Source organism: Helianthus annuus, chromosome 12 (genome assembly GCF_002127325.2).
Source record: "Helianthus annuus cultivar XRQ/B chromosome 12, HanXRQr2.0-SUNRISE, whole genome shotgun sequence".
NCBI lineage: Eukaryota > Viridiplantae > Streptophyta > Magnoliopsida > Asterales > Asteraceae > Helianthus > Helianthus annuus.
The window spans coordinates 11,975,932-11,987,725 of NC_035444.2; the positions used below are offsets into that span (position 1 = coordinate 11,975,932).

Consider the following 11,794-nt stretch of genomic DNA (forward strand, 5'->3'; position numbering starts at 1 on the left):
TGATGCGACATAACTTGTTTTTGATGACCTAATTACTTTATATTCGAAACATTCTTCAAGACATAATCTTCCTGGTTCGATTTTCATCTTTTCTTTGTTTCGAAAAAGATACCCTTCTTTTAACCGGCAATGTGACCCACCTTTTTCTATAACATTAGAAGAAACAGGTAATTGGTTATTGTCACAATCATTAAACTCATTAATTTCGAAAGCATTATCGCTTAAATCGGGGCATTTGAAATCAGTGCGTTGACTTCCAGAAGATGAACCAACGCCAATTTCTTGAACTACATATAATTTAAAAAGCTCATAGGGATTTTTTTTCAATAAGCTGGAAAAAAAGGAAAGATCATAATCATTAGTTAAATCAATGGGATCAGTAAAAGATGACATTTTGTATGATAAACGTGTGATATTTTGAACACCAAAAATCTCAAAAAGATATCTTACAAATTCAGTATACGATATATTATTGTTTGGGATTTTTAAAAGACGTCTTACTGATTGACAATCAACAACATATTCCATGTTGTTATTAATAACTTTTCAGTTTCCATCAAGGTAAACAACAAATCTAAAACCCATAATTGAGAGTAAAATCACACGTGAGGTCTACTGTTTTATTTGGTCACTAGTATTTTTTCCTATTTAAAAGAGTCAAATGTTTATGAAGTCAGTATACAATCTAAAGCGTCCACATATGATTTATCTGTCCTTCGTACAATTTTAAAGCGTCTATCCGGTTGCGTCGGTCCGTACGGTACGTTGCATCGGCCGGACTTTCCCTTTTGCGTCGGCCGGACTTTCCCTTTTGTGTCGGCGGGACTTCCCTTTTGCGTCGGCGGGCCTTCCGGTGCGGCGGTACTTCCCTTTTGCGTCAGCGGCCTTCCTTTTGCGTCGGCGGGCCTTCTCTTTTGCATCGGCGGGACTTCTCCATTGCGTCAGCCAGACCATTCCCGTTTTTCAATGTTCATTGATGGATGGTCAGAATTTTGTTTTTAATTATAAAACAATTCCCTAAAATAATTATATAAGAAAAATATTTTAATATTTCGTGGCCTATAAATACTACTCTAAAAAAAAAAATCATAGCAACTTATGCCAACCATGTTAGTTATAAAATCTGTTTCCGGTTGCGATTGTCAAATATTAGAAAAATGTAGTATGGAAAAATTATCTGGGAGTTTGTGTCTACATGATGTTTTCCTCAGTTTTATATTCACTCCGCTGCTGCTGAGGGGCCTTCTACAGCACGCTTACCGATTCCACCCCTTTAGGGTGGTTGAAGTCCCAATGTGTTAGCTAGGTCTTGTAGGGGGGGGGCTATAATGTGGCTGGCTGATAACGAAGCTGCAACATCGTTGAAGAGACTGCAAACAACCCGTTCCGTAGACGATTATCGCTGATTAATTTTTATTTTAATTTAATATTCTGTTTGGATATTTATGTTATGAAAATAATAAATAAAGTTGTACGGAATCTATTTGTTGGTTTATGTTAATGTCGGGATTTTCCCAAACAGTCCGATCGGTTAAACATCAAAATAATTTTACTTTTCTACGTTTACAGACAAAACCATTTTTATATTAACATCTACTACTTCTAATAAAGCAAAATAATTTTAAGCCATTTGTCATAGTTTTAACCTATTACTTGCCACTTGGCAATTGACTAATCCATTTTTGTTTCTAATGACCGCCAAAACCAAGAATCCTCACTTTTCTTTTATTTTCCTTTTTCTTTCTCTAACCTAATTAATTCACCACCGTTTCACAAAGAAATCTCTTCATCTTCACTCCAATCATCTTCCCAAAATACATTTGGTTTCCTTACATAAGAATGAAAATCGCTGGATCTACATATAATCATTGGATTCGATTGTTCTGCTTCTTCATCGACGCATACTTTTTCTTTTCTCGGCGATTCATAGAAGATTCTGAAATCGATATACAAATCCGTAAGTTGTTTTTGTTAAATTTCTTCTTTAATCATTATTTTGTGTTTCTTCGTTTCTTTACTTTCTTAAATTTATGTTTATGTTGAATAAACCCTAAATATGATTGTCATTGATAAATCTATTGATTTTGGGGTTTTAATTTATCTTTACCTTTACAAATACGATGTTTATGAATAACCCTAAACCCGATGCATGCTGCTGAATTATCTTAATTTATATTGTTTTTTCATTCATTCAACTTTGTATCAAACCCTATTCCCGATTTGGATGCTGAATAACTTTGAATTCTATAATTTTAACTTTTGTATATTAATATTATTTGATTTTTTGATCTGTAATTGTTAATATTTCTGTGATTCTGATTCAACAGTCTATATCCGATTTTGCATATAAAAATGAATTGATTTTGGGGGTTTAACAATTTGTTTTGAATTAATATGTTTATATTGGTTTTTGAACTTTATATTTTCCTTACTTTTTGTGTTATAGAACTACTTATTAAACAGATTGTAATGTGTAATCAGTTTATTTTTTATGCTATCATAATATGATTATATAATTAGTTGTCATAATTTTTTTCCACATTATGTTTATGAAGATAGTTGTTTACAGAAATTTATGTTTGATTGCATAATTTGATTATTTTGTTTGTAACTACGTTGAATGCATAATGATTTATCTGATGTCGTTTGTTTATGTAAACTGTATTTTAGGTATTTACTATGGGTGATAGTTCATCAAGGTATTTTTGTATTCATTTTACTTATTTTGTTGCAATAACCTAAACATGTTTTACTTTATTAACATTTGTTTTTGTATTGTATTCTAATTCAGTTACAGAGCACCCTGGTTCTGTAGGGAAATGAGTCGAGCAGACCAAGTTATTATGGTAGGTGAATAATTTTTTATTGAGTTTTTGTTTAGTTTTTTTCTTTTTATTTTATAAAGTTTACTATAATTTTTTTTAAACCTTTTGAGTATAATTATAATTCGTTTTTCCATTCTATTGTTACATTAGGCCATACCAGATGACGCTGCGTCTAAACTATGGGGTGTTGACAAAGGCCCTACTAATGTTATGATACACACTGAAGATGGCAGTGTCTTTAATGTTTTTTTAAGCGCTTCTAAAGGGAAGATATTTTTTTTAATGGTTGGTCCAATGTTGTAATACACTTGGGACTAACCAAAGGGTGTTTGGTAGTTTTTAATCCACTAGATCCTACAACTTTTAAATTAACAAGTTTCATTGATGGGGTTAGTCGTGGCTCTTTCTGGACATATATGCTATCTCCGTCATGTAATTTTTATGTAAGATAAACTCATATATTACTTTTTCCTAATGTGTAGAATTATTAATTATTAATTTATTTATATTAATATTAACCTTTTTTTCTTTCCTTTTGTATCATCCTACAGGACATCCCTCAAAGTACTTTGCCCAAAAGTTACGATTATTCCTCAAATGACGTAACCTCTACTGTAATGATAGACAACAAAACATTTAACGTTTCTATTGTAACATACGACGGTAAAGTCGGTTTTACCGTTGGTATGGACGTAATTGTTAGTCTGTTTCAGTTGGAGGTTGGTTGTTTATTGTTATTTACTAAAGGTTTTGGTCATTTTTTCTATTTAAAAGTTTTTGGAAAAAACGGTGTTGAAATCAATTATCCTGATGTAGATGCTGATGAGGTAAATTACATATTGATAGCAATTTATACATTATATATATATGCTAACATGCTAATTGATTACAAATTATATTTATTACTTTTCAGGCTGAAGTTCCACCCTTAGATGCTGAAAACGAACCTGATGAACACATAGATGGTTGTGTTACAACGTTTGTTCGTATGGCTGGTGAAGATTATTTTGTAAGTTTGAATATACTTTTACAAACTCCTTAAAAACAAGTTATCTCATTTTATTTTACTCTATAAAGATATAAAGAATAAAGATATAAAGATAAATAATCATATCTATTGTTAAAGATATTTTTACAACAATGCAGAGAATCCCTGATCCTGTTTCACGCAAGGCTAGACTTGATGAAGGCTTAAAGGATTTGAACATAAGATTTTTGCATATGGATCCTCCACTGCAAATTACCAACGGTACAAGACGTGAAAAAAAATCCAACGGTCGTGGTTATCGATACGCTTTAACCTGTTGGAAGAAGTTCATGAAAGCCGCTCGGATTAAGGTCCGTGACCAAGTTCACTATTCTTTTGATGAAAATGAGCAGGTTTTGAGTGTTGTGAGGGTTGTACCTTACGTTAAGCGTACTAAGTAGTTATATGACAATTACGGCATGTTTTTTGCCTTATCCATTTATTTGGTTTTAACATTGGTTTTGGTTTTCAATTTCAAGGTTTTTTTTTTATTTTTCATATCTTAACTGTTATGTTATTCACTATATGCCATGTCTTAAAAGTTCAATGTATGTTATTACTATTTTTTAATCTCACTACATTAATGATGTATTTAAAACAATATACAAACTACTTATAAGGATAAAAGAAGCTGATATATTCCAATATTAACTGATTAATGTTTACAAATTATATAGTTTTTATATAACTCACGGTTCAAGTTGTTATAATAACATTACTGTATAATGTATATTTTGTTATTGTGATAATTTAATTTAATGTATTCTATATTTTTTTGTTTTTTAAAAAAATATAAAAAACTAAAATTTTAAACATTAAAGTCAAGCATATTTATAAATGATTGATATTGATAGAATACCTTATTATTTATAAATGATTGTACCTGTTATATAATAAACTTTTTAATTTTAATATAACATTTAATTAGCATAAAGAAAGTATTAATATTCTTTTTAACAATAGAAAGTCAACTTTCTCTTAATTGCTTGAACAAAGTCGAAAATTTTTACTTTAGTAAATGTTTAGTTAATTATGGAAACTGTTGAATCATAATCATAATAATTTATAAAAATGTAATTTTTTTTATTTTAGTAAAGTTTATCAATTATAATTAAGATAAATAAATAATATTGCTACCATAATTAAGTGACCATTTTATTATATAAATTAGTTTCATTTGTTATTATTCATACACATCACAACTACTGAAGTTGTCTCTTTCGATATACATATCTTCTGGTATGAGTTTTGAATTTGTAATGTCTTTGATGTAGTTATTTTTAAGTTGTTTTAGTCATCAACATACATAGGATGTTTTCATGTTCTTATCTTCAATTATTGTTCTATATCATCATCAATTAACATATTTTAACTGTTTTTTTATTTATTTTAGAGATGGAACAGGCTGCTGTCACACTTTTGAATAATGTTGATCTTAATGTTGATGATTACACCATCAGAATCCGCATTGTCAGGCTATGGACAAGACCTACTTTCAATAATCCTAGAAAGATTTATTGCTACGACATGATATTCATGGACCAGGAGGTTTTTTTTAGACCAACTCATACTTTTGTTTGAATAAAAAATATTTAGTTTCAGATTATAATTACTTATAAAACTGTTTTTTTTTTTCAGGGTACGAAAATGCAGGCCTTTGTTTTACAGAAAAACACTACTGGTTATGAACATTTGCTGAAAGAAAATCAATGTTTAACCATTCGTAACCCTTCGATGGGTGAAAATCGTCAAAAAGTCAAATATGTTCATACTTCGTTCAAGATCAATCTAAATCCCAACACTACTGTCCAAGAATGCAATGAGCCTGTTGGTGCTGAATGGGGATTTGACTTTTCTCCATTTGATTCTATTGTGGATGACCCTCAAGATGATAGCAAGTCTTTCAAAAGCCCTATTGGTAAATTATTTTTAATTTTTCTTAATTTTTAATAAATTTAATATTATATATCTTATGTAATATTAATTTCATTATTCTGTGATGTTTAGATGTTATCGGTTTTGTTGTCAAGTGTCTTCCGTCAGATGATAAGAGTGATAATAATAACGGCAAAGACGAGAAGAAGACAACCTTTATTTTGGAAGATTTGCAGTACATCCTTATATATATATACATATACCTTATATTACTTATATATTTCTCCCGTTTTTATATATTTTACAACTATCAAGTTAATTCTTTACTTTTTGTTTTTTAGACACCATCAGATTTACGTCACGTTATGGGGTTGTTATGCTGATCAGATTTTGGATTTTGAGAAAAACAATAAGGACGAAAAGAATGTTGTGGTTGTTGTTCAGTTTGGGAAGTACAGATTTTGGGGAGGTATATTCTATACCTACATTCAGACTTTTCATTAAACTACATATTGATTTTTATACAACTTTGACTTTTATTTTTATGTTGTAATAATGAAACAGGTAATATGTATGTCTCAAATTTGTATAATGTAACTCGAGTCTTGATAAACTCTGAGGTGAAAGAGATAATGGATTTCAAGAAAAGGTTTGCAATCGTATTACATTTTTTTATAGTTTTACTTTTAATATGTATTACTTTCAATAATGTTCTAAATAATTATTTTGACATTTTTTTATTAGATTTATCGAGAGACTTTCTCCCGAGATTTCTTCCAGTTATTCTGGCTTAAGTTCTCCTGTTGTGAAGACTGTCACTGAAGAGTTCCTATCCGACTTGACGTTTTATCCCATTGGGTCGTTAAACTCAATAGATACGGTAACACCGATATAAATATCTTTAATATTTATTCTTTTATCTATATTTTTATACATTATCTATATCTTAAACATAGACGAGGTTTGTTGTCATTGTTGGCACTATCAAGAGTTTTGCATCGAACAATGAGTGGTTTTACAACGCCTGCACAACCTGCAACAAAAAGGTTTCAACAACTACTGTTGTTAAACAGAAGCAGGATGGTACTGATGGTGTTGAAGAGGTCACTGTCTTGGAATGCAAGACTGATGTTTGTAATACAAAGAACGTTTCATCAGTTCCAAGGTAAATCTTATCCATGTTAAGTTTTTTTTTCAAGATAATTAAATATCATTAATATATTTTGCAGAATTAGGCTTTATATACGTGTGCAAGATTGTACTGGTATTGTTAGCCTGACATTGTTCGAGCGTGAGGTGACAAAGCTTTTGAAGGTTAATGCTAATCAGCTTTTAGACAACAACATTGAAGTACGTAATAAAAATTTCCTTTTTATCATATTTTTTCGTTAGTATACAACATACAACAGTAAAGTATATTTTCTTTTTCAACAGTTAGCAAACGAAGGAAGTTTTCCAAATGAGCTTAATTCTTTACTCAATATGAAGTTTGCGTTCAAGATTGCTGTTTCTTCTTTTAACATTACCAAAAAGTCTGATGGCTACTCAGTCTCCAAGATGACTAATAACCCTGTCGTTTTATCGGAGCTTGATAAACATTTTGACACTATTCAGGTATATTTTTTCTAATTTACCTTTGTACTATTATTACAAGTTGTCAATAATTTTTGTGTATTAATTATTATCATTTTTTGGTTATTTTTTTTTTATACAAATTCAGCCTATTGATGAAGAAGCCTTCAGTGTCGAACCATCTGATTCAAATCGTACTGAAGATTTGCCTGTTAAGGTTTACTATACTATACCTTATGTTTCAATTAATTCTTACTCATTACCTGTTAAATAAATTAATATTTTTAACTCATCCCTACTTATTTATTTATTTTCTTTTTATAGGATTCCATATCCCAAACGGGAGACGATGTAACCCCTAGCTCGAATGTTTTTAAAGTTGGCTTTACAACATCGTTTGATCAGAAGGATGCTGACTTGGATACGAACAGCGAACGTGACTTGAAGCGCAATTTGGATACCGTGTATGACGTGGATGCTGTTTCTTCCCAGTCTTCATCAAAGATGCGTAAAGACGGTGGTGTCGATGAAGTTATTCTGATTCCAAATAAAGAAGCTTAGTAATCTATAATTCAAACATTTGATCTCATCGTTTGTTTTGTTTTCAATTTTTTGGATAATTTTGTTGGGATTTTTTTGGATTTTGACAATGATTTGACTATTGTGGTTAATTTATATGAACGTGATTGTTTCGTGGTTTAGTTGTTTATTTCTGGTTAGAATTTTATTTTTGCTAATTGTTGTTAATTATACTTATTTTTCTTTTATATATTTTTACGATACTTTATTGTTTGATGTTATATATCCATTATTTTTAAGTCTAATAATGTTTTTAACCCGATTATATTATTAATAAAAAAGAAGAATAATATTTTTATTAAAGTTCTAATGTATGAATGCTGCCATATAAACCAAATTTATATACGATGCATTTAAAGCATAATTTTTATATTAAAGTTTTTGTTTTGGTAAGTTATTTACATATGGTAACTTGATTCGGTTTTATATATATTATTTCCAAAAAAAAATTTAAACTGTTGACTTTCCAAAATGAAGAATATTAATATCATTAAATATTAACATTAATAACGTTTCCTTAAAAAAGAATTTTTACATCATATAAATCTCTTCATCTCATTTCAAGTCATTTCTACTATTTTGTGCTATGAGTACATCCCTTTCACTCCAATGGTATTTTAATTCAATTTGAACAAACGATAAGTTTGATATTCCAAAAGCTTAATCCGCAATGTATAAACGGTCAAAGCATGATTCCAATACTTCCCGAAACCAATCAAACCAGGGAAACACTTCAGGTTTTCTTATTTGATTTATCTTTAACATTCCTTTGTTTGTTTATGTTTATTAATGATTTTTATTATAGTGTAATTCATTTTATTTACTTCAATGATAGGCATTTCAAGTAAATGCAAGCGTAGATCTTCATTTATCTCCAGTAATGAAGTTAACATAAACAACTCAACAGGTAACATTTTTTTGATTAATGTCATGTTTGTCTACTTTGTATAACTAGAATAACTATATCGATATGATTTATTTATGTTATGTTTCTCTAATTTAGATGTTGCGGCTATTACCTCAAGAAGTCCTTTCTCAGACATTACCAATGGTATGGAACTTCTCTCATTTCTACTATTTTGTGCTATGATTTATGTTATGTTTCTTTAATTTAGATGTTGCCGCTATTACCTCAAGAAGTCCTTTCTCAGACATTACCAATGGTATGGAACTTCTCTCATTTACTAACTTATTTTATTATTCTTCAACATTTATTTACCAATGTATATCGATTTTATGTTATTCAATTCATGTGAATGTACAAAACATGTAATAAATATTAAATATAAGCTAAAAAATAAAAGTACAACACATGATATATATATATATAAATACGGTTTCATAGTAGCTGTCCAAACTACATAAAGATCGTAACTTACGCTACCTTACTTTTAACACATACATAAAGATCACACATGTTAACAAAAACTTTACAACTTTTAACACCAAATAACTTACGCTATCTTACTTCATTAGCCAAAAGAACAATATGTTATTCTTCTACAGTCGTTCCAACTTTCAGACATTACCACTAGCCGAAAACATTGGCAAGGAACAAAACACCAATATGTGGAAAGTACTGGAACTTGCAATGATCACCATCTTTTATGTTGTTATCCTTAAGCCATTTCGCCCATCCTTTGACAACGTACTTGATACTGTTTTTATTTGGCTCCGCCCTAACATCATGTTTTGTCTCGACATTCTCCCTGTTGACGATCTTAACTTTCAATGTTTCGTCAACTCCTGTTATCCGTGCTACCTCAACTGGTATGCGCTTCAAGTTTCAAAACATATTACCAATTTCCAATATTAATGTCAAATATTTTAAAAAATACCAAACTTATTCAAATTATGTAAACATATTAGAAATGTACGAACATATAATTTAGTATCAACTTACAAACCGTTTGGTGTATGGGACAATGAATATCAGCGGACCAGTTTCATCGTCATCATCATCAAACTCTTCTGAATCAGCCAAAGACTCTTCAGAATCCGATATAACCACAACATTGTTCTCTACTCCGGCCATGCTAAGAAACAGTTAAAAGGTTGACATATTTTAAAGGAAACATAAACTCATAACATATAATCCAATCATTTGTATTTAGTTAAAAGTATTGTTAATTTTCTAACTTTCATTATCTTCACACACTTTAAAGTCATTATAAGTAAAATCCTAACAACCTTTGTTCTTACATTTCATCTTACCCAATAACATAACAATTACTCCTAACAAACGTTCTTATTACATTTCTTTTTACCCCCTAAACCCATATTCGAGAACAACTTAACTTCACTACCTAATCATATAAAACTCCTACTTATTATTTGTCTTTTTAATTTTAAAAAATGATTCTTTTGTTAACTGCAACATTTTTCATATAGACATTTATTCAAACACCTGGTGTGCATTATATTCTTTATGTCTTATTGCATGTCATTATATTCAAATCACAACCTAAATCAGTTATTCTCATAGCAGAATACAGGTATGCACCAAATACACTTACAACATCATGTATGTTAACTAAATCAATGAAAACAAAATTGTCAATGAAACAAGTTCCGTTTACCTTCTGCTATCCAGATTTTGTAGTTTATCAAATAAATCGAATCCGATAATTACAGATGAACATCGACATTGAATTTAAAGGATTTATGTTACCTGATTTTCGTGGACTTGGGAACCGTATAATGCAGAATTTCAGAATGCAGATGTTAGCCGGAAGTTTTCAACCCTTAATGAAAGTAAATGAAAGTATAAGATTTTTTAATGATATATACACAAATCATGATGAGGTCGACGTAGAAGCAATTAGTAAATGTTGACTAATTTTTATGCATATCAGTATGTCATATTTGAGCACAAGGTTCCATGCATTGAGAATCATTTTTAGCCATATATTTATATCTATTTCTGCATTTTTCTATTTTATATATTAATATCTTTTTTTAATTTTTTATATACCTATTGTGGCATCAATTATTAGAAGGTAATAATTTTTTGTTTACCATGATAACATATATCAAGTATGATAACATTTTTATACAATCTTTAAATATTAACAAAGTTTTATTTATACTTATTGATTGATATACTAATTCTCTTAATACAACTAATCGTATTATATTGTTTCATTTGTTTTACATGTTACTACAGTTTTAACTCCGGCAATTACACAAGACGTGTGCAGAGAGAGGCGTAAGCAACGGAAATTGTATTTGGATAGTAAAAGATCTAATGTATCAAACCTGTTACCGCTTTCTAAGAAAATTGAATCGTCGACATCTAATTTGTCTTCCACTTTATTCCGCACTCCAACTACTTCACATCATGCATCTACTATTTCGCCAGGTTTATTTATTTAATTTATTTAAAATTTTCATAATTTTTAAATTTGTATACTTAACTATTTGGTAAAACGTTTATATGTCTAAAATTATTATATATGTCAAATATGATAACATTTTTACGAAAAATTAAATTATTATAAAATTTCATTGCACCTAATGGATTTTTATATAGTTACTTTTTTTATACAACTAATGCTATTATATTGTTTCTTTGGTGTTATATGCTAATACAGTTTTTACTCCGGTAATTACACAAGACGAGTGCAGAGAGAGGCGTAAACTACGAAAACTGTATTTGGATAGTAAAAGATCTAACGTATCACACGTTTTACCGGGTTCTACGACAAAAGAATCGTCGACTTCTAATTCTTCTTCCATTTTACTACACACTCCGAATATTTCACGACAATCATCTACTATTTCGCCCGGTTTAATTATATATTATCATTAAGCTTTTCAATTTTTTTTTAATTTGCATACTTAACTATTTTTATACATATTTATGTCTAAAACAATATACTTATTTTTTTTATTTTATCAGTTGTTTTCACGCAAA

The 11,794-nt window shown here is 29.5% G+C and overlaps 3 protein-coding genes across 4 annotated transcripts; 2 read left to right on the forward strand and 1 right to left on the reverse strand.

Annotated features, from left to right (window-relative positions):
• The first annotated feature begins 1,902 nt into the window (after positions 1–1,902).
• On the forward strand, positions 1,903–5,729 carry LOC118484789. 2 transcript variants are annotated; one of them, XM_035980783.1, is made up of 9 exons: positions 1,903–1,957; positions 2,671–2,699; positions 2,792–2,846; positions 2,976–3,268; positions 3,377–3,652; positions 3,739–3,834; positions 3,972–4,163; positions 5,246–5,400; positions 5,491–5,729. In XM_035980783.1, exons 4-8 carry the CDS (start codon positions 3,242–3,244, stop codon positions 5,273–5,275), a joined length of 621 nt encoding a protein of 206 aa, XP_035836676.1. In that variant the 5' UTR covers positions 1,903–1,957; positions 2,671–2,699; positions 2,792–2,846; positions 2,976–3,241; the 3' UTR covers positions 5,276–5,400; positions 5,491–5,729. The 2 variants fall into 2 exon arrangements, with proteins under 2 accessions (XP_035836676.1, XP_035836677.1); XM_035980784.1 differs by lacking the exon at positions 1,903–1,957 and having other exon boundaries at positions 2,463–2,699.
• Positions 5,380–7,860, forward strand: LOC110894095 (replication protein A 70 kDa DNA-binding subunit B). Its single transcript, XM_022141269.2, has 11 exons — positions 5,380–5,400; positions 5,491–5,770; positions 5,860–5,962; positions 6,069–6,196; positions 6,292–6,376; positions 6,472–6,607; positions 6,684–6,892; positions 6,957–7,077; positions 7,162–7,341; positions 7,448–7,516; positions 7,624–7,860. Exons 1-11 carry the CDS (start codon positions 5,380–5,382, stop codon positions 7,858–7,860), a joined length of 1,569 nt encoding a protein of 522 aa, XP_021996961.2.
• A 1,483-nt stretch (positions 7,861–9,343) lies between these two features.
• Positions 9,344–10,008, reverse strand: LOC118484790. The gene is made up of 2 exons (XM_035980785.1): positions 9,782–10,008; positions 9,344–9,655 (listed from the first exon to the last, which is right to left on the reverse strand). Exons 1-2 carry the CDS (start codon positions 9,911–9,913, stop codon positions 9,410–9,412), a joined length of 378 nt encoding a protein of 125 aa, XP_035836678.1. The 5' UTR covers positions 9,914–10,008; the 3' UTR covers positions 9,344–9,409.
• Positions 10,009–11,794: the final 1,786 nt, after the last annotated feature.

What these genes read in the sequence shown, in the direction of transcription:
- LOC118484789 (XM_035980783.1), top strand. Translation starts at nt 3,242, where the DNA reads ATGCTATCTCCGTCATGTAATTTTTAT. An exon ending in CTGATGTAGATGCTGATGAG is followed by an intron (nt 3,653 to 3,738) that starts GTAAATTACATA and finishes ATTACTTTTCAG; the next exon opens with GCTGAAGTTCCACCCTTAGA. An exon ending in TGGCTGGTGAAGATTATTTT is followed by an intron (nt 3,835 to 3,971) that starts GTAAGTTTGAAT and finishes ACAACAATGCAG; the next exon opens with AGAATCCCTGATCCTGTTTC.
- LOC110894095 (XM_022141269.2), top strand. Translation starts at nt 5,380, where the DNA reads ATGATATTCATGGACCAGGAG. An exon ending in AACATTTTGACACTATTCAG is followed by an intron (nt 7,342 to 7,447) that starts GTATATTTTTTC and finishes ATACAAATTCAG; the next exon opens with CCTATTGATGAAGAAGCCTT. An exon ending in CTGAAGATTTGCCTGTTAAG is followed by an intron (nt 7,517 to 7,623) that starts GTTTACTATACT and finishes TTCTTTTTATAG; the next exon opens with GATTCCATATCCCAAACGGG.
- LOC118484790 (XM_035980785.1), bottom strand. Translation starts at nt 9,913, where the DNA reads ATGGCCGGAGTAGAGAACAATGTTGTGGTTATATCGGATTCTGAAGAG. An exon ending in TCCCATACACCAAACGGTTT is followed by an intron (nt 9,656 to 9,781) that starts GTAAGTTGATAC and finishes TGAAACTTGAAG; the next exon opens with CGCATACCAGTTGAGGTAGC.